Below are 19,950 nucleotides of genomic sequence, written 5' to 3' on the forward strand. Positions count from 1 at the left end.
ACTTACACAGAGTTTATTTATTTATTATTATTTTAAGAATGTGAACATATTGAAGTAAGTAACAGATGTCATCATAAAAAACGAAGGAAGAAAGAATAATATATAAATAAATAAAAAATACTAAAAGATCGCCAATGCGACTTCCAATACAACTCGGATTTGGACTATATCCCACATTTGACCCGTAAATACGTATCTGGTGGGAAATATCCTAGATATGAGTTGCTTCCAACGCAGCATTTTTCTCAAGCTGTGACGTGAAAAAGAAAACAATTAATACAATTTCTTTATTTATTGTAAAAAAATATGTACTCTGTATTAGCTTTTTTGTATATGTATATTTTGCTCGCGCATAAAAAAAACTAAACTTAGCTAAACCCCAGACTGTCGCCAGGGGGCGTGTTCCCCCCCCGTTAATCGTCATCAACGAGTGACAGAAACGCAGTCACGTGCCCCCCGAAAGAACACTCGAGATCAGACATGGCGGCGTACATGAGAATGTGGAGATCATACAGAAACATCAGCGCTGCTTCTGCAGCCGGTCCCGGTGCGATCAGAGCCGGAATAAACGCGTTATTACCGCGGACTAACCCACATCCCAGCATCCACCGCTCTTACTCCTACATTTCAGGCAGAGATTCATCATTATGCAACAGCAGATAACCGCATCCATAATGACTGACAGGTGGTCCCGGGTCACGGGGTGTCCCGTCGGGTCGGGGTCTCCTATCGCTGTCTGTCAGAGGAGGTTTCTGTTCGGGAATAAGGGGAGCGGGTTTTCTGGAGAGGACGGTGCTGAGAACAGCAATGGATCCGCTGGAGATGAGTCTGGAGGAGATGAAGGTTCTTACAATTCACCCCAGATGACAGCTCTGACCCCTATGATGGTGCCCGAGGTCTTCCCGAATGTTCCTCTCATTGCCGTCAACAGGAATCCGGTGTTTCCCAGATTCATAAAAATCATTGAGGTGATGCCTTACATCATAGACAGATGATGCAATCGTGCTTATAGAGGTCTTATAAAGGTCGAAAAGCAGTCATACGTGGTTATGTAAATGTGAGATATTATTATGAATATAAATAGTATTTAGATTCATTAAAGTTCTTGTTTCAATGTTTAACTCCACTCCAGTGTTTATGTCATGACTGCTGTAGATTTCATCATCCACAGACTCAATGTGATGTTCACTAGTCTTTGTTGACTGCTAAGCAACAATGTCAGTGTATTCAGAAGATTGTCTATTTATCAATTTATGACTAAAACCTGCAAAAATTTTTTTGTAAACTATTAATCACGAAGACATCAAAAATAGCTTCAATTCCCCTTACACAATCACACAAAATACAGAAAAGCTTGATGGTGGGAAAATGTGATGCACTTGCCTGATAAAATTATCAAACTCCTATGAAACATATTTTATTATGCTGCCCAGCTTTTTTTTATTAATGATAGAAAATGTTTTTGTGTTCAGAAACATTTATCTGTGTATTTGAGTTTTTATCATATATACATTTTAAATGTCGAATAATATTCATTATAACTGAAATGTAGGGTTTTATTATCTATGTTATTAGCCATGAAAGCAGTTGAAACTGCTTTTTAATATTAAATATATAAATAAATTAGGGCTGTCAAACGTTTAATCTCGATTCATCGCATTCAGAATAAAACTGTAGTTGTTTTGATTTAAGCCATAGTAACTAAAAATACAGCTAAGTAACTCAAAACACAATAAAAACATAACATAATAAAGAACATGATTTTTGAAGATCCCACATGACTGAATATTTTGATTGAAGGCACTGTCTGAAATGACAAATGCATGAATGCAAACTTTTCAAAATTTTGTCACGTTTAGGTTAAAAACAAGCAACTCATGGAGCTGTTAAGGAGAAAAGTGCGCCTTGCTCAGCCCTACGCCGGTGTATTTCTCAAGAAAGATGACAAGTAAGTGATTCCGAGAGTCTGTTCTGCATTTTTGCTACTAGATTTGTATTCTGTGCTCAATCTGGTGTGTTTATTTTTAGTAATGAATCAGATGTTGTGGAGAATCTGGACGCTGTTTATCCCACCGGAACGTTCGTGCAGATTCACGAGATGCAGGATCTTGGCGACAAACTGCGTATGATCGTGATGGGTCACAGAAGGTACTTGAAATCTATATTTAATAAATCGGTTTAGAAGAATCTGGTTTTCAAGCAATTCAAAACAACTTTATTTATGTATTATTTTGAATCGGTGTGTTGCGCAGAATTCGTATCAACAAGCAGATGGACGTTGAGGCGGAAGAGTCCGACACCCTGGAGGCTGAAGGTGGACATCCGAAGTCTCTGCGGAGGAAAATGAAGAGATCTCGTAAGGATTCGGCGTCGCTGGCCGAGGCGATTGAGGAGAAAGTGCAGGAGGTGGAGTTTGTGGTGGAGGCTCTTCCTCTGCCCGGCGTCCTTATGGTGGAAGTGGACAATGTGGTCCATGAAGACTTTCAGGTCACGGAGGAGGTCAAGGTATTACTGCAACAAACCTCAGCTTTAAATTTAAAATATGTTTATCCAGAATGAATTTACACCCTCCTTGTTTAAACCAGGCCCTGACCGCTGAGATCGTGAAGACGATCCGTGACATCATTGCTCTGAATCCTCTGTACAGGTAACGCTGATGCATATTAAAGTTCATTTTTTATACAATTTAGCAGTTAAAAATCACTCAAATATGGTTGTCCGGTAGAGAGTCTGTGCTCCAGATGATGCAGGCGGGTCAGAGGGTGGTGGATAACCCCATTTACCTAAGTGACATGGGAGCGGCTCTCACCGGCGCCGAATCCCACGAGCTGCAGGACGTTCTGGAGGAAACGAACGTACGTTTGTGCCACGACATTCTGAAATTTCTTTTCTTTAATGTTCGACTGACTCGAATCTGTCTGTACAGATTCCAAAGCGCTTATACAAGGCTCTTTCACTGCTGAAGAAAGAGTACGAGCTGAGCAAACTCCAGCAGCGTCTCGGCAGAGAGGTGAGGAACGTTTTGGCACACTACTGAGTGTTCTTTAGTAGTTGTTATATGAAAAATAACATGTGTTAAGGGCTGTTCACATTATAACGATAACTATAAAAAGAATTTATTTAAATTATATAAAATGCACAATTCAATACAATAAAGTAATAAAATAAATAGAATTAAATTAATCATATTACATTACACCATGACTATAACAATAAAGATACAGAGATCGATATTGTTGGGATCACTTCATATGCGTCATGCAGTATGTTTGTTGATGTTGAGGTGGAGGAGAAGATCAAGCAGACGCACAGGAAGTATCTCCTGCAGGAGCAGCTGAAGATCATTAAGAAGGAGCTCGGACTGGAGAAGGAGGACAAGGACGCCATCGAGGAGAAGTTCAGAGAGAGGCTGAAGGACCGAACCGTCCCGCAACACATCATGGACGTTATCAACGAGGAGCTGAACAAACTCGGGCTGCTGGATAACCATTCCTCTGAGTTCAAGTGAGGGCGACGTGCTTTAAATATTCAGAGTTATCTCCTCGTGGACTAATATCTATAAACGTACTTGTTGGATAAATTTCTTGGCTTGGTTTTTCCCACCCCCAGCGTTACACGTAACTATTTAGACTGGTTGACATCGATGCCGTGGGGCACCAACAGTGTCGAAAACCTGGAGCTGAGTCAAGCCAAAAAGGTGTTGGAAGAGGACCACTACGGGATGGACGACGTCAAGAAACGCATTTTGGTAAAACACGAACGCCTAAATCCATTGAGAACTTAATTCTTCAGGCATAGGACAAATCCGGCCAAACCGTGTTCTTGTTTTTCACGCAGGAGTTTATCGCCGTGAGCCAGCTGAGAGGCAGCACGCAGGGAAAGATCTTGTGTTTCTATGGGCCTCCCGGTGTCGGCAAGACCAGCATCGCCCGCTCCATCGCCAGAGCTCTTAACCGCCAATACTTCCGCTTCAGCATGGGCGGCATGACTGATGTGGCCGAAATTAAAGGGCACAGGTGTGTTTTGTTGAAGAAGACATTTTGAGAAATGTATCGGTGCTTTTCTGTGGCTTCCATTATATGAACACAAAAGCACTGGGACATTTCTCAAAATATCTTCTCTTGTGGTTTGTAGAAGAAAGAAAGTCATACAGGTTTGGAATGACACGAGGCTGAATAAATTCAACTATTTTATTTGAATTAAAAATGTGTCCATTGCAGGAGAACGTATGTCGGTGCGATGCCGGGGAAGATCATTCAGTGTCTAAAGAAAACCAAGACTGAGAACCCATTAGTCCTTATCGACGAGGTTTGTTGCTTCTCGTCTTAATAAATAAAATCACAAAAACACATCAGTGTGTAATTTTGCGATTGGTCTTCTTGCAGGTCGACAAAATAGGTCGAGGTTACCAGGGCGACCCGTCTTCCGCCCTGCTTGAGCTTCTCGACCCTGAACAGAACGCTAACTTTCTAGATCATTACCTGGACGTTCCCGTTGACCTGTCGAAGGTTTGAACACACGCCCGTCTCTGCATTACATATCTGGAAGGGAACCCTGGATTCATTGGATCTCTGTTTGTGTTTCTTTCCAGGTGCTTTTCATTTGTACTGCCAATGTTACCGACACCATTCCCGAACCTCTAAGAGACCGAATGGAGATGATCAACGTGTCGGGCTACGTCGCGCAGGAAAAACTGGCCATTGCCGAGGTACGCTACCTCTTTTTAAGAAACAAGAATCAAAATGTTACACAATTTGGGTGCAAATGGATGGAATGATATTTCTTCCTCTCTTTCACTTTCTGCTCACAGAGATATTTGGTGCCTCAGTTACGAACTCAATGCGGTCTGGATGAGCAGAAAGCTAACATCACCCCGGAGGCTCTGAGCGTGCTCATAAGACAGTACTGCAGAGAAAGCGGCGTCAGGAACCTTCAGAAACAAGTTGACAAAGTATGAGCGACTTTTCTGTTTGTCTTGCTTCTCTGTGGTGGTGTTTTGAAATGAACTTCTGTATCATCTGGTTTCTTTGTAGGTGTTCAGAAAAGTTGCATTCCATATCGTGAAAGGGGAGGAAACGGCCGTGAACGTCACTGCCGAAAACCTTCAGGATTACGTGGGGAAGCCCATCTTTACTGTGGACCGGATGTATGACATCACGCCGCCGGGAGTGGTCATGGGACTGGCGTGGACATCTATGGGTCAGTTGAAATATTTAGACAAAATAAAAATGAGATTTTAAACCATAAATCTAAAACGTTAATATTTTAAAACCCTTGAAAGGGTTACATCTTAAAGCGCCTAACAAAAACAATAAAATACAGCAATATAGAATAATAATACAAAATAATTAAGAGAAATAAGACTTTATTTTTAAAACCTAATAAAAATGAATCAGAAAGCAACTAAACATATTTTAATACATCAAATAAAAACTTAAAATAAACAATAATAGTTTACAATAAATATTAAATAAAAGAAAATGTTTTAAGATATATAAATAATATTCCAATGAAATATTTATTCAATACTAACACTATTTTCTGACTTTAAAAAATAAATTCATAATAATAATAAACTTTATTTTATAAAGTGCCTTTAAAAGTAAAGTCTCAAAGCGCTCAACAGCAACAATAAAATACAACATAAAACAATACAAATATAAAAAGTGAAATTAGACTTACCTTTATAACTTATTAAAATATAAATAAAAACGATTAAATAAACAATAATAAATTACTATTAATAATAAAAAAAGAGATTTTAAACCATCAATTAAAAACTCTATTTTATATAGCGCCTTAAAAGGTTACATCTTAAAGCGCTAAAAAACAACAATAAAATACAGAAATATAAAAGAAAAATACAAAAGAAAAAAAATTTGACTTAAATTTATAACCTAATAAAAAACGATTTTAATATATCAAATAAAAACTTTAAATAAACAATAAAAGTTTACAATAAAAAAAGTCTTCATATTGACCAAATATTTAATTGGTATGTCATTTTTTTACAATAAATAAATTACATTCCAATGTCCTAAACATTTGCATATTTTATACTTTGCCTTGTATAAATACATATGAAAGTTACAATTAGTACATTTCATAATAAATATGTGTGTTAAATACATTTTGGGGGAAATCTTTTATTATTATGTGTAGCATTTTCAAATTGAACTTGGTGTGAACCGTCTTTTGAACCTTTGTCCACCACAGTTTAAAGAAACCAATGTTAATCTCTTCACTCCCTAGGTGGCTCTACCCTGTTTATCGAGACGTCTTTGCGGCGTCCAAAAGAACCTCCGGGTAAAGACGGACTCCGCGAGGGGTCACTGGAGGTCACGGGGCAGCTGGGAGATGTCATGAAGGAAAGCGCCAAGATAGCTTATACGTTTGCCCGATCGTTCCTTATGAAAGAACAACCAGACAACGACTTCCTCGTGGGCTCCCATATACATCTACATGTGCCTGAGGTGAGGACATTTCCATCATTGATGTTAAATATCCTAAAAGGAAACTAAATTTTGTAATCTATTTAGGGTGCAACTCCTAAAGACGGACCAAGCGCAGGTTGCACTATCGTCACGGCCCTGCTGTCCTTAGCCACCGACACGCCGGCACGTCAGAACACGGCCATGACGGGAGAAGTGTCCCTGACCGGAAAGATTCTGCCGGTTGGAGGAATCAAGGAAAAGACCATTGCTGTAAGTCAACGGCGAGGAAGGTCACACTATCTCACATTGTATAAATATTGTTCCAGTGATCCAAATACATTACGTCATTTTTCCTGACAGGCCAAGAGAGCGGGCGTGACGTGCATGATCATGCCGGCAGAAAACCGAAAGGACTTCTCAGACCTTGCCGAATACATCACTGAGGGCCTTGAAGTGCACTTTGTAGAACATTACAGCGAAATAGTCAAAATCGTTTTCCCTGGACATTAATGAGTAGTGCTCTTTTGGTACGATTTTATCCTTTGCCGTAAGTGATGAAGTGTTAGGAAAACACACACACAACCAGATGCCTGTACGTTCAACCAACACGAGAAGCATGATAAATGTTGCACAGATGTGTGTGACGTGTTGCCTCTCATTTTGTGGGACAAAGATCAGAAAGCCTAAATATTTATAGATGGGAAAGTCTGGATGCGTATCCCAGACCTCCGAAACATTCAAGACTCTTGGATCCTGCTATAACTGCTACGCAGTTCCTCCTTCAAATGTTCATTTTATTGTGTCATATTCAAAAATCACATCTTGAGTATTTGTTGTGATTTTTGTTAATAATCACTATATACATTTCCTCAACGTATTTACAATAAATATGTAACTAAACAGCTCGCATTCTGTTTGTAAAATCATTCTTTTCATATTTCATTTGGCATTTCATATTTTCATGTGCAGTATATGACAATTCGCGTTACATACACTACTGAAAGTTAAGATTTCAGCTTTCTAGTACAAATTTCACACACTTTGTCTTGTCAGTGAAAAATATTTTTCATTGTCTAGTAAATGTATCTTGATTTAGACCAATTGCCATAATTCAAGGATCTTGAGTTTCTTACCCAATAAGCATTTTTTCGTTGAAGCATTAACTTGCATTATTGATATCTGAAGCCATTTGACTTACATTTTTTTAGATATTTCTACTAATGAACATGAACATTCTCCACAAAACTGGACTCGTCATAATTCAGCTAGAGGTTCAGGAAACATTTGGCACGTACAAAACATTTTTAGTTGCATAACTGCATTTTTGCGTTCTAAAATAACTATTGTATACTTTACGAAGCACACTATTTTATTCATATTCAACCAATGAATTCTTAATTTAATAAACATCAGTACAGACCAATTTGGAGTCGATGTCACTGACAGCTACGTGAGCATACTGGTTGCCAAAAACAGTAGAAACAAAGCAGCCGTGTGAAACAATCCCTTCAAAAACGTGTATTTGTGTTGTTGAATGTGAGAATAGTAAATGGGAAAAATTATGATATAATCTACCTTCATTGAATATGCCATTCTTAGCTAAACAAGTCAATAAAACGAACTGGATGGACTGACGAAACCATCCGGATCTGCGTTTATTTTAATTCAGGTAAGGTTTTCTTTAATCTTTCTAAGTCTAACTATTTGGTATACCATATCTGTGTAATTCTCTAGTCGTTATAGAGGCTACCTCTTCCGGGTTTTTCTGCAACCAAATGTTTGCAAAATTCTGTAGCCTATAGACACAAGAATTGTCAATAAGAATCTGTCATATTAAAATGAGACACCAGTCAAATTCTTGTGTTCTCACACATACAAATTTATTCGTCACGATACAGGTTACTCCTTCTTGGCAGCGGCTTTCCTCATTGCGGCCAGAATGTTGCTGAGCTCTTCCCTCTTTCTCTTGGCGCGGATGTGAGTTCCCACCTGTGCAGACAAACACTCCAATGAGCAAAGCACACGACGACAAACAAATTATGAAGACCGTTACTTTAGAGCTTCACTACACTTTAGGAAGGAACCATACACATGCCCTGACGTCTAATTTCTGTGTCAGATAGAAACGTAAACGGGACCGAAAAGTATACATAAAATATAAAAGCGTCAGGGTTACTACTCAAAACAGCTACACAAACAAGCTTGAGAAAGCCTGATGAAAATGTGTGCTCCGATGATCACTACGGAGAAAACCCTCGTACCCTTTTCTTGATGAATTTGAGGGCACGCTTGTCCCTGGACACTTTCAGCAGCTCCATAGCACGCCTCTCGTAGGGGGCGAAACCACACACCTCGCGGATCATGTCACGCACAAACTTGGTGTGTTTGGTCAGACGCTGGAACACAAGAATGAAGACACTTTGTAATCACTACAATACAACACACCGAACAATCACACGTCGAGGTCTCTAAAAAACAAACGAGTCACATTTCTAATTGAGAGCTGTACAATATTATATCAAAATGTTTTGGTTAGCTATGTTATTTGATTGACAAATCATATATTTCTATTGATTCAATATTCGTATCAAGATTGCTATGTGGGAATATTATGAGAAATGAAATACAGACTCAAACTCACCCCTCTCCTGCGGCTGTGCTTGGGCTTGGTAACATTTTTGGTCACTGGAAAGCCTTTATTAAGGCCAACAGCCATAGGATACCTGATGGCCATCTCTGTGAAGAAACAATGCGTTATAATATAGATTTATAAACACTGACGTGCAAAAGTGTCTCCTCTTGTAAACATTCTCAATGGTTTTACGACAATATGCGTTACTTTACGTTATTTGGTGTTAGACCATAGCAACAATAAATGTATCTTGGTCTCAGTTAAATAACCAGTTTAACGTTGACATTTGAAGTACAATTGCGTCAAAACAAATAGTAATCAATACACAAAACACTGTACTTTTACGATAATAAAACCACGGTACAGGTTAGTTGCATGTGCATTTGATAGTTACCAAGTATCGACTTCTAACGAGTAAACAAGGAGACGTTTAGAGATGCGAAGGTTACATATTTTCAACTGCAAGTTTTGCTTAATATTCGCGTGTTTGAGAAACACATGACATCGCGACGGTTTACTGCATCTACTTATAAAGAAGCACTCTAAACATACAAACAACACATCATCTTGACCCAATAATGGTTTATTTCTCCATTAAATTGCGTATTATTCATTATGTGAACATAACTGCTGTGATTTTTCGTAAGATGCGTTAGATATTATGTGGATTTTAAAGGTTGAGATTCTCCGGACATTCATACCTGCTTTTTCTAATGGCGTCCAAACCGGAAGGACCGCAGCTGAGAGGAAGCTGAACTTTCAGACGCGACGGAACAAGAGTCACGCGGCCAAAAATATAATGGCGCCTTCTAGAGGTGAAGGGACTGAACAATATTCATCAAAGTGAACATGTGCTCCAACGTGTAAATCAATACAAGATTAACATGATTAAAATCGTCAACTAAGATGATTAGTGTCGCTATTAAAGTTTAATGGAGAAGCATGGCAGGAGACGCTTATTCAGCAATTACAATGCTGTACTGCGTCACTAAAAATATTTGGATATTTTATTTATTAGTTATGTATTATTAGTTATCATATTTATTATTAGTTGACACGAAACTATACAATTGAATAAAATAATTGAGACCGTAGCACATCCCTTACAACAAGCAAGAACGTAAATTGCCAAACATTTAAACAAATCTTTGGTAGGAATTATTAAATGTATGACGAGTTTGTTCCACATATTTTGTTCGCTAGTCTTTGGAAGTACAATAACAATGCTATGAACATATTTTTATTTAAATTATGTACATAGAACTACACGTCGTCTCGAACTACAACCCCCATCCTTCGTTTCTGTCGAGTTTTGGCGCGGTTTTACTGTGACGGCGGCCATTTTATTTTCACACCTCCGTTTCAAACACAGCCAACCAGCAGCTGGACTACAAAAAGATACTTTCATTCAAACAACCCATAAACAAAACTCGCGAACGCTTCTGGAAACCCGTTCCGGCCATCGGTAGGCTACCACTGCGAAAACCGGACCGAAGCGGAGCTCTATCGCCCCGGGGAAGGAGTTTTTGTTTTCACTTGAGGTAAAGCGGGTCTGTAACGTGAAGCGATATGGCGACCGCAACCCCGAGCCGCGCGTCCAGTCGCGCGTCGGCCGCCCAAACGCCGCTGAGCCCCGCGCGAATCTCGCGCCTGCAGGAGAAAGAGGAGCTGAGCTCGCTCAACGACCGCCTGGCCGTGTACATCGATCGCGTGCGGTCGCTCGAACTCGAGAACGACCGACTGCACGTGAAAGTATCCGAGAAGGAGGAAGTCACCACCAGAGAGGTGCGCGCTCCATTCTTTTTCGTTGATTTACGTGTGCTTTGTTGACAAACGTGCTTTGTTTGCGTGTAATTTATGTGCTTTTACACTTAGTACACTTCACGTGATGTGTTCGGCCTTGTTTTGGGTGTATTTTTATATTAAAAGCTTCAAAGTTCGAGTCTCTTTTTTCAAAACTTGAAATATACATTGGAGGGTCGGTCTGCATTAAAGGCACGTGCATTTGATTATTGTTGGTTTATTGGCATTTAACCAACATTTGGTTATTCTCACGATTTAGTCAAACTTTATAAAGTTGCGCAACGTGTTTGACGTCCCGTGTGGAAGCCACGCGCTATTTTTATGAATAAAACGCGGCCATTGAAATCGTGTTATGAACTAAATGATTTATGAAAAGTTACGTTACATAATCAGAGAAATTCAATGTAAATGTGCAAATTCTCGTGATCTGTTCTCTTAAACGTTGTTAACCAAGTGCCAGTAAATTGTGTTAGTGTGGGTCCAATTTAGGTGTTCATGTGTACGAATTGTTCTGGTACACATGAACGTGCAACGTTAACTTAGTTAGACTTTATGCAAGTTTTAACTTTCTTTCTGGCTGAATTGATGTTTTTATTTGATATCTGACTTTGAGTTTTGTCCTCGTGTGTTTGGGCGTTTTCCATCTACTATGGGTGTGGCCAAGGTCTTTCAAATTTGAATTTGATCTCGGCCATCTGCTCCCCCTTTGTTGGGAATGCTGACCACATGAAACTTCCTCCACCTTCAAAGTGGTTATGCATCAAATGCAGTTTATTAAAAATGGGTTAAAACTTAGTAATTCGTAACTCCGTATTTTCCATTAAAATTGTACTGTTGGATTAGCTTCACTTCAAATGTTGTTTCATTTGTATTAAACTATTATAATTGTATGTTTTTAATTTTATGTATGAACACATTAAGATAAAGTTCTTGCTCAAGACATAACTCAACAAAACCTCTCTTTTATGATCCTTTTTACGTTAAGGTCTCTGGGATTAAGACTCTCTACGAGGCCGAACTTGCTGATGCCAGACGGGTGCTTGACGAAACCGCCCGCGACAGAGCCAAACTTCAGATCAATTTTGGAAAAGTCAATTCTGAGCTTGAGGAGATCCAGAAAAAGTGAGTAGTCCTTAAAGCTTAAAAACCTTTTTTCTGACCTTATAAGTATTATCTAGATTTTTAGGGGTGTGGTCTTATTATAAAATGACCATGTAAGGCTATCACCCCCCCTTTTACCCATAAAGCCTTAAATTGGTGGTCGCCTTAAGTAAATTTAAAGCTTACTTAACCTGACTTAAATCCAGTTCCATCTGCTGCTTTAGATAATGCAAATCTCTTGTAAAGTCTTGTAAGAATGTTTGTTTAACTTTTCTTTCTTTGTCCTGCCTGTGTGAAGCGGTTTTGTATTTAGTACGTTGTGCTTCAGATGCCGTGTTGTTTATCTCGTTGCCAATGAATACGTTCAAACAGGAAGTGTGTTGCTACGTGGGCAACTGCTTCAACCACACGCAGCAAGTTGCATTATGCCATGCAACTTAATTTGGCACGCATGTCGTAAGGTTTTTATTTGCACCTGAAAGGGTTTTTTATTCCAGCATGAGTCAACACGGCCATATGCTGATATTCATTTTGAAAATCTTAGTAATTCAAAAATGCATTTAACCAATATGGCACTCGAGGCCAAGAATGTAGTTTAAATTAAGTTATTTTGTTTAATATTTTACGCCTAAAGGTATTAAGTACGACACAATGTTGACTCGAAAATGACGGGAATTTATACAGGTTCCTGGTTTTGCTTTGACTGTTCGAAAATGCAATGTAATAGGAGAAAGTGTAAATATTTCAGGTAGTTATTTAAAATAAAAATTGTATGTTGTATTTATACTCTAGAAGATACAGGACATGAGTACCAAAGTAAATCGTGGATGATCTGCAGTGATATACAAAGTCACTGCTTCAGAAAATTTACATATTACAATTGTTTTCCAGCTATAAGAAGAAGGATGGAGATCTGGCTGCGGCTCTGGCCCGTATTAGAGAACTGGAAGCTCAGTACAACAAAAACGAGGCCGCGCTCAACACCTCTCATAGCGAAAACAAAGCCCTGTCTGCCGAACTTGCCGACCTGAAGGCTCAGCTTGCCAAAGTAGGAACTTATTCACATCTCGGCCCTCTACAGCCTCCGAACTGGGCATAACAGAGATGCTTCTTTTTTGTACCTCCAGGCAGAAGATGCTCACGGCGTGGCTAAGAAACAGCTAGAGACAGAGACTTTGGCGCGAGTGGACCTGGAGAACCGTTGCCAGAGTCTCTCAGAGGAGCTGGAGTTCAGAAAGACCATGTTTGAGGAGGTCAGTACTTTTAAATGCTTGTCGATGAATAGGAATGCACGTTTCAGGTCAGTTCTGACAATCGGTGCGAATGTGTCTCACAGGAGGTGCGTGAGAGTCGCAGGCGTCACGGTAAGCGCACGGTGGAGGTGGACAGCGGGATTCAGCAGGACTACGAGTTCAAACTCGCGCAGGCGCTCCAGGATCTGCGCAGGCAGCATGAGGAACAGGTGCAGATCTACAAGGAAGAGCTGCAGCAAACCTTCAGGGCCAAGGTACTGACTTTTGTTTGTAACGAAGTTTGTGAACGGCACTGCTCTGGTCAGGCTGTGAATATTCATTCCACTTAGGTGACCTTCATTTAACGTCCTAATGCAAAGCAAATTCTTTTTTTTGTAGCTGGATAATGCAAAGATGTCATCCGACATGAACGATAAGGCCGTGCTCACCTCCCGCGAAGAGCTGCAGGAAGCCCACATGAGGATCGAGGGCTTGAGCTATCAGCTCAGCGCCCTGCAGAAGCAGGTATACACCCTGACACGCACCCTACAAAGATAACAGACGTGGTGTTGAGTTTTATCATACAGGGCTTTATAACGTAGTGAGTGTGTGTACTGACATGGTGCTTTTGTCCAGGCGTCAACTGCCGAGGAGCGCATCCGTGAGCTTGAGTCCCTCCTGGCAAGCGACAGAGACAAGTACCGGCGACAGCTGGACGTCAAAGAGCGCGAGATGGCCGATATGAGGGAGTGCATGCAGCAACAGCTGAACGAGTACCAAGAGCTTCTGGACGTTAAACTGGCCCTTGACATGGAGATCAATGCCTACAGGAAGCTCCTGGAAGGAGAAGAGCACAGGTGAGCGCATTTCTTGAGGAGACACGCCCTGTTACAGCCTGCAGGGCGGTTTTTGCTGAATACAAGCTTTGAGTCTCGCATCACTTAAAGGCTAGAATTATGCAAAATGACAGGAATGCTAAGCCCAGGAATGCTAGGTTTTCAAGTGTTGTGTCAGTAATGTACAAAGTGCAAGGTGCCTATAAGTGCCGTTTAAGTTGGCGGCTCGCAAGAATTTGCAATGCTTAGGAATTTTTAGCATCCATGTAAACATGTGTTGGTTGCTCTCTCTGTATTTAAACACTGGGTATTTTATACTAGTGGCTCAGTGGGTTCTTGAAAACACGTTTAAGCATGCTTGAGGCCTGAAGTGCTGTTGATGGAGTTGTTTGACATCACTTTAGACAGAAACGCACTCATCACATCTCCTTCTGCCAGTGTTGTTGTAGCAGCTGGTTATTATTTCTCGCCATCATACTGTCATTTTCACGGACACCTGCAGCATGTAGTGCAGGAACGCTCTTGTCATGCCCGACATACGCTGAGTGGCAGAGAAGTGAGGATTTCACACGGGAGCTGTAATTATTTTGTCCTCTCATATGTGAGCAAACGCATAACAGCGTTGTCATTAGACTCTAGCGCGTAAGCGGAGTGAGAAGTCAGATTGCTCATTTAGCAGGATGACGTAGAGCGGAAGAGCAACAGGCAGCTAGACCAACTTCAAGAATGAGAAGTTAAAAAGTCATCAGTTCACACATAAGACAACGTGTAATATGAAGGAAAGGTGAGACGGTTGCATACCAAAAAATTTTCCATGGTGCGGTTGACCATAGTCCTCGGTTGTAATGCATTTCAAGCTCGCTTTTAAACAAAGAATCTGCATTTCGTCTCTAGGCTGAAGTTGTCCCCCAGCCCGTCCTCACGAGTGGTGGCGTCTCGCACCACGGCTAGCAGCAGCAGTTCTTCGCGCACCTCCCGCACAAAGAGAAAACGTGTGGAGCTCGAAGCAACTGCTGTCGCTGTTCCCAAAGTCCAGATCAGCCAGAATGCAGAGGCCACAGGCAGCGTCAGCATTGAGGAAATTGACCTTGAGGGAAAATCCATCACTCTCATGAACAACTCTGAAAAGGTAAAGACATTACTGACGTAAAGTTCAACTAACAGGATGCTTTCAAAATGAAAATGCCGGTTTCACTGATATTTGTTCAAAATTTAGGATCAATCTATGGGCAACTGGCGTCTAAAGAGGCAGATTGGAGATGATCAGGAAATTTCTTACAAGTTTAGTCCCAAGTTTGTTCTGAAGGCTGGTCAGAAAGTAACGGTAAGCAGACAGGACAATAACTATTATTTTTTCAGTTCAGTGGTTTGAAAATGTGTTTAAGCTTTTATTATGATGTTTGGTTGACAGGTGTGGAGCGCCGATGCCGGCGTGTCCCACAACCCACCAACAGACCTGCTGTGGAAGAGCCAGAGCTCCTGGGGCACCGGAGAGAATATACTCACCTTTTTGGTGAATTTAAATGGAGAGGTATGAACTGCGATCGGTTGATTTGTGTCTTTGAATTTTTAAGTATATTCTCCCCTGACGTGAAAATGCAAACGTTTGCTTGCAGGAAGTGGCAAAACGAACCGTCACGAAAAGCATGGTGGAGATGGAGAATGGCGATGATGAGGAGGAAGACTTTGGAGATGAAGATCTTTTCCATCAGCAGGTTAGTCAATGTTCTGGTCTGTCATATTGACACTTCATCTGTTTCCTTTCGCAAAACAAATCACCATCAGTTTGTCATTTATTTTATTTTAAAAACACATATTTCCCATCAGTCTTATGATTATGAACGCACATCAGATGAACACTGAATACCCCGCTTTGCTCTTCATGTAATATTTGTATTTTTCTCTGTTTCAGGGAGATCCAAAGACCCAATCCAGAGAATGCGCCGTTATGTGATGGAGTTTCATCCTTTAGTATTTCCCTTCCCACGATTGTCTTTTGTAGAGCCACTACTTTTGTATTCTTCAATCATGAGTTCTTAACTTTCGTCCCCATATTTTACGGACCTTGTTTTTAAAGCCAGTTAGTTGTGAACTGTGGCAGATTATGTTATTTTCGGCCGTAGATAGCCATTACTGCCAATTGTCGTTCCCGACAGCATCGTAGGATTTGGAAAATACGGCAGCAAATCATTAAGTGTTGTTGGCAAAACACCATCAGAGAATGATTCAAATGATATGAAATTAGAGAGTATTTGTGCGTACCGGTGACTAAGAATTCCCAATAATTAATTTCTCATAGATTTGCAGATTCTTGTCGAAGCAGATTTATGAATGGGGTGGATTATTATGGGATGCTCTGACAGGGGGTTCATTCTTCCTAGTTTATGTTTTGTAGTGCACTATAGGCCGTAACTGACAGCTGTCGCTTAACACACCATTTCTGTTTTTTGCTTCGCCAACCAGATGAACAGGGTGGAAGTGATTTTTAAAGGATTGCTCATCCAGCTTCCAAAAAACGTTACAATCACGCATGTCGATTAATGCTTAACATGGTTTTTTGAATGTTTTCATCACTTAATGTTAATTTGTGCCTTCTAAATATATATCGACAATATTTGCAGAACGCACTAGTGAGTAGATTTTCCAATTTAGGTGCAGAGAAGATTTCTGCAGTTGATCTGGATGTTGTAAACATGTTTGAGTTGATCACGCGATCGACGTTCTTTCAACCAATTCGGCGATACAAGCGCCAATGCTATGTTAACCAAAGAATTTGAGTTACTTTGTTTAGACATATTGTGATAAATTAAAACCATTTCGTTTGTATTTTTCCACAAAATTCTGTTATATTCCAGTAAGCGATTCATTTGCTTCAAGTGAAATTTGTCTTGCGATTTTTTTTGTATTTGCGAAAGCTGAGTAATCTACATCTTTCCACCCTGTTAAGTCTGTTGTGTTTTGTTTTAAAACTGTCTTACGTTTTAAAAAGATGTTTTTCACACAATTATGCATGCAGTGAGTATTTTTTTATGAATTAAATTAACAAGCGGAGGGACCTAGCTAAGGAATCTAATGACCATCTGTCAGATCAGAAAACGGCAGAATGCAATTATGCTACAGTCTGAACTTCAATTATAATCAACTATAAAGAATTTTTAATAGCTATTTCCTCAGGATTTTTTAAACCATAATGCACAAGGTTCATACGTCTTTGTGCTTTTACATTCATTTTAAACTGCGATAATTCGGGAAATATACCATGCGGTGTATACAAACAATTGAACTGAAAAAATGATTTTAAATGATTTTTTTAAATGTTCTGCAGTTATTTCCTATTGAATTATTTTTGTGGGATTATCCTTATTATCATGTTTACTTTATGGGGTCATTTTGTGTTAAAGTAATGTTTGATCAGCCAGTTGCGTATCACTGCTCGTCTTGTGCACAGATTTGTGTCAAATTCAGAAAAGTGAAATTGAGACGAAGCAAAATTGTATTTGTGTACATTGTAACTTTGCCTCTGAGCTAATAAAATCCTCCTTTTTCATTTTTACTTGATAGGAACCTCCTGACAAACACTCCACGTCTGTGAATTACATTTTTTAAGTTTCTGTTAGTTACGAACACTGTTATATTCACAAGGAATTTTATATACTTTTTACTGTCAGGTTTTATTAGACAGGGCTGTGATTAATGTATCGGATACAATGTAAATTTGTATGAAATTGTCAATCTGAGGTTGCAGTTGTATCCATCTACTGTAAAGAAAATATTTGAAATGCCCCCAAAAGAAATGTGAGTTCAAGTGATTGAGCCATAACGAATTGTGAACAGTGAAACTAAATTGTGACGGGGTTAAGAATATTGTACGAGGACTTTGGAAGGGCTGAAACGGGAGGAGGACTCATGCCAAAGTCCAATTCATTTTCATATTTTACTTTCATTTGTCAATTTTTTGTACGCAATATCCAATAAATGTTTTACGTATGAAATGGGATGTTTTTGACTCAAATTTATCTACCTCTGCAGAAAAGGCATTCCTACATATTTATATGGTCTCAATGCGTTAATATTAAAAACAATTCAGTAAGGTCATTTCACCACAAGAGTGCAGCACACTACTAAGTTTACACTTCCACACCTTGTGCCTGTGTTCTTTCACTTGACAGAAAAAAAAAATCCACAACTCATATTAACACCGTGTGGACACGACAAAAGACATCTGAAGTGCATTAGAACCCATTATAATTTGCAATTTCGTACACACTGGATGCGACAAAATTGTGTCGCGTCCGGTGTAGATACGGTGCTTGTCTAGTCTCTCTCGCTTCGTCGAAGCCTTTTAGTGTAGGGTGTTTGTGCCAGACCGCCCACGTGGCCGCCAAATTATATACTGGCAGTGTGTCTTAAGTCATTTGTGCTTTGTGCAGCCGCCTGCGGTAAGTGCCTCGGGGTTCAGCCCTTTCTGGTGCGCCTGCGGTGAGGAAGGGGGTCTCTCTTCCCATCTCTCTTTTATGCGTCTCCCACGCACCCACTATCTGGACGCCCACAATCTGAGTGGGGGAGCGTGCTAAATACTCCTCGCTGGCGGTGTACCAGGCGACTCTGGCTCTTATCGTTAAACAAAACTGTGGGGGAGCTTGCAGCAGTCTCGGTTAAAGGAATGATAATAACCGTATCAGACGATGTTCGCACGGTTGTGTATTTGTAGACATCCTGCAAACGACTGCAGAAGAGGTCTGGTAATATTACCACATTGGTGATAACCGTGTGGTAGAAGTAGGGTGTTGTGACAGCCCAATTTGTATCCTTGTATTAATACCATGTCCAAACGTAACACATCTTAAAAAAAAGCTTTTAGGTTAACCCAGCCGTATTTTTCATTAAGGTACAGTTCTGCTTGTGCCGCATTCGCCTGTTTTGGCTTTGAGTGCACGTCCGCCAACCAATTGTTTGTTAATGCCAACTGAGGCGAAGGAACATCACAACCTAGTTGTTGACTGCCCGCGTCGCTCATCGAATTACTCTGCAAGCCATTGTGTTTCTTTTCGTCACATTCCTACAAATGTCCTGTTTGGACGCCTACAGACCAGCTGATAGGAAACCCGCTGCGAGTGAGAATGGGGTCTTTCACCTGCTGTTTACCAACAAAACAACGCAACTACACCCTTTTACAGTTCTATTATTTCCATCGTTTTTGGTACTCGAACCCCTTTTAACCTTCAGCGTTGTTGACGAGTGACTGATAATTGTGTGTTTTCCCAATACACGTTACGCAAGAGGCTTTTTCACACTTTCCTTTTTCTCGCTTTTGGCTTTTGAATACCCTCAGAAAAGCTATTTTCTGCTTCTCTCAGATCCCATTTACACTCAAAAGGTCCAATTACAGATATAGATTCCATCCCTTATGTGGCTTTATGGCGAAAAATTATTCGGGGGCCCAATCTAAATGTGAACCCTGAAATAGTAATGGAGATAATTCCAGAAAAGAGAGGCTGAAATTGGTACAAGACCTTAGATCGAAATGGCTTTGGTATTCAACTATTTGTACACTGCACAGGCCAAAAAACACATGCTGTAGAGCAGCAAGGTGCTAAAAATAACCGAGTCGAGAGTGCGGGGCGAAATCATGCCACTGTCACTTTAGACAGTAATGCCGTTGTGCGAGTTCTCCGAGGACACAACACAGCAGTATCCCAAACCTTTCTACCTAAAATCTCATCAAGGAGAGGCATGTCCTTGGAACTTGTGCCATGGTAAGAACTCTTAAACGAATCCCCATGGCCTGGTTTCAAATAATTTCTTGCATTCCTCTTTTGTTTTTGCAAACACTTAACCGATTTCTCCTTTATTGCATCGACCTTTCCCTTGTAAAGACAAGGGAGTGTCGCTTTGTAAGCAGGAGTCTGGAG

General features: G+C 40.2%; 3 protein-coding genes across 3 annotated transcripts; 2 read left to right on the top strand and 1 right to left on the bottom strand.

Annotated features, from left to right (window-relative positions):
- Window positions 1-467: 467 nt before the first annotated feature.
- On the top strand, window positions 468-7,336 carry lonp1 (lon peptidase 1, mitochondrial). Its single transcript, XM_056758247.1, is given in 19 exon segments — window positions 468-660; window positions 663-968; window positions 1,860-1,948; window positions 2,029-2,148; window positions 2,253-2,505; window positions 2,586-2,647; window positions 2,726-2,855; window positions 2,927-3,010; window positions 3,284-3,504; window positions 3,610-3,748; window positions 3,838-4,016; window positions 4,221-4,308; window positions 4,386-4,508; window positions 4,592-4,708; window positions 4,811-4,951; window positions 5,034-5,199; window positions 6,253-6,473; window positions 6,540-6,704; window positions 6,795-7,336. Coding segments are annotated over 19 exon segments (2,934 nt in total). The 5' UTR covers window positions 468-480; the 3' UTR covers window positions 6,945-7,336.
- A 948-nt stretch (window positions 7,337-8,284) lies between these two features.
- On the bottom strand, window positions 8,285-9,906 carry rpl36 (ribosomal protein L36). Its single transcript, XM_056758249.1, has 4 exons — window positions 9,768-9,906; window positions 9,076-9,170; window positions 8,696-8,830; window positions 8,285-8,423 (listed from the first exon to the last, which is right to left on the bottom strand). The coding sequence occupies exons 2-4, from the start codon at window positions 9,166-9,168 to the stop codon at window positions 8,334-8,336; spliced, it is 318 nt and encodes a 105-aa protein (XP_056614227.1). The 5' UTR covers window positions 9,169-9,170; window positions 9,768-9,906; the 3' UTR covers window positions 8,285-8,333.
- A 479-nt stretch (window positions 9,907-10,385) lies between these two features.
- Window positions 10,386-18,035, top strand: lmnb2 (lamin B2). Its single transcript, XM_056758248.1, has 12 exons — window positions 10,386-10,851; window positions 11,855-11,991; window positions 12,862-13,018; window positions 13,098-13,223; window positions 13,307-13,477; window positions 13,602-13,727; window positions 13,839-14,059; window positions 14,933-15,167; window positions 15,255-15,362; window positions 15,450-15,569; window positions 15,655-15,753; window positions 15,951-18,035. Exons 1-12 carry the CDS (start codon window positions 10,636-10,638, stop codon window positions 15,990-15,992), a joined length of 1,758 nt encoding a protein of 585 aa, XP_056614226.1. The 5' UTR covers window positions 10,386-10,635; the 3' UTR covers window positions 15,993-18,035.
- Window positions 18,036-19,950: the final 1,915 nt, after the last annotated feature.

This window comes from Triplophysa dalaica, chromosome 10, assembly GCF_015846415.1.
Source record: "Triplophysa dalaica isolate WHDGS20190420 chromosome 10, ASM1584641v1, whole genome shotgun sequence".
NCBI lineage: Eukaryota > Metazoa > Chordata > Actinopteri > Cypriniformes > Nemacheilidae > Triplophysa > Triplophysa dalaica.

What these genes read in the sequence shown, in the direction of transcription:
- lmnb2 (XM_056758248.1), top strand. Translation starts at nt 10,636, where the DNA reads ATGGCGACCGCAACCCCGAGCCGCGCGTCCAGTCGCGCGTCGGCCGCC. An exon ending in TGAAGGCTCAGCTTGCCAAA is followed by an intron (nt 13,019 to 13,097) that starts GTAGGAACTTAT and finishes TTGTACCTCCAG; the next exon opens with GCAGAAGATGCTCACGGCGT. An exon ending in CTGGAAGGAGAAGAGCACAG is followed by an intron (nt 14,060 to 14,932) that starts GTGAGCGCATTT and finishes TTTCGTCTCTAG; the next exon opens with GCTGAAGTTGTCCCCCAGCC.
- rpl36 (XM_056758249.1), bottom strand. Translation starts at nt 9,168, where the DNA reads ATGGCCATCAGGTATCCTATGGCTGTTGGCCTTAATAAAGGCTTTCCA. An exon ending in AGCACAGCCGCAGGAGAGGG is followed by an intron (nt 8,831 to 9,075) that starts GTGAGTTTGAGT and finishes CTTGTGTTCCAG; the next exon opens with CGTCTGACCAAACACACCAA. An exon ending in TCAAATTCATCAAGAAAAGG is followed by an intron (nt 8,424 to 8,695) that starts GTACGAGGGTTT and finishes TTGTCTGCACAG; the next exon opens with GTGGGAACTCACATCCGCGC.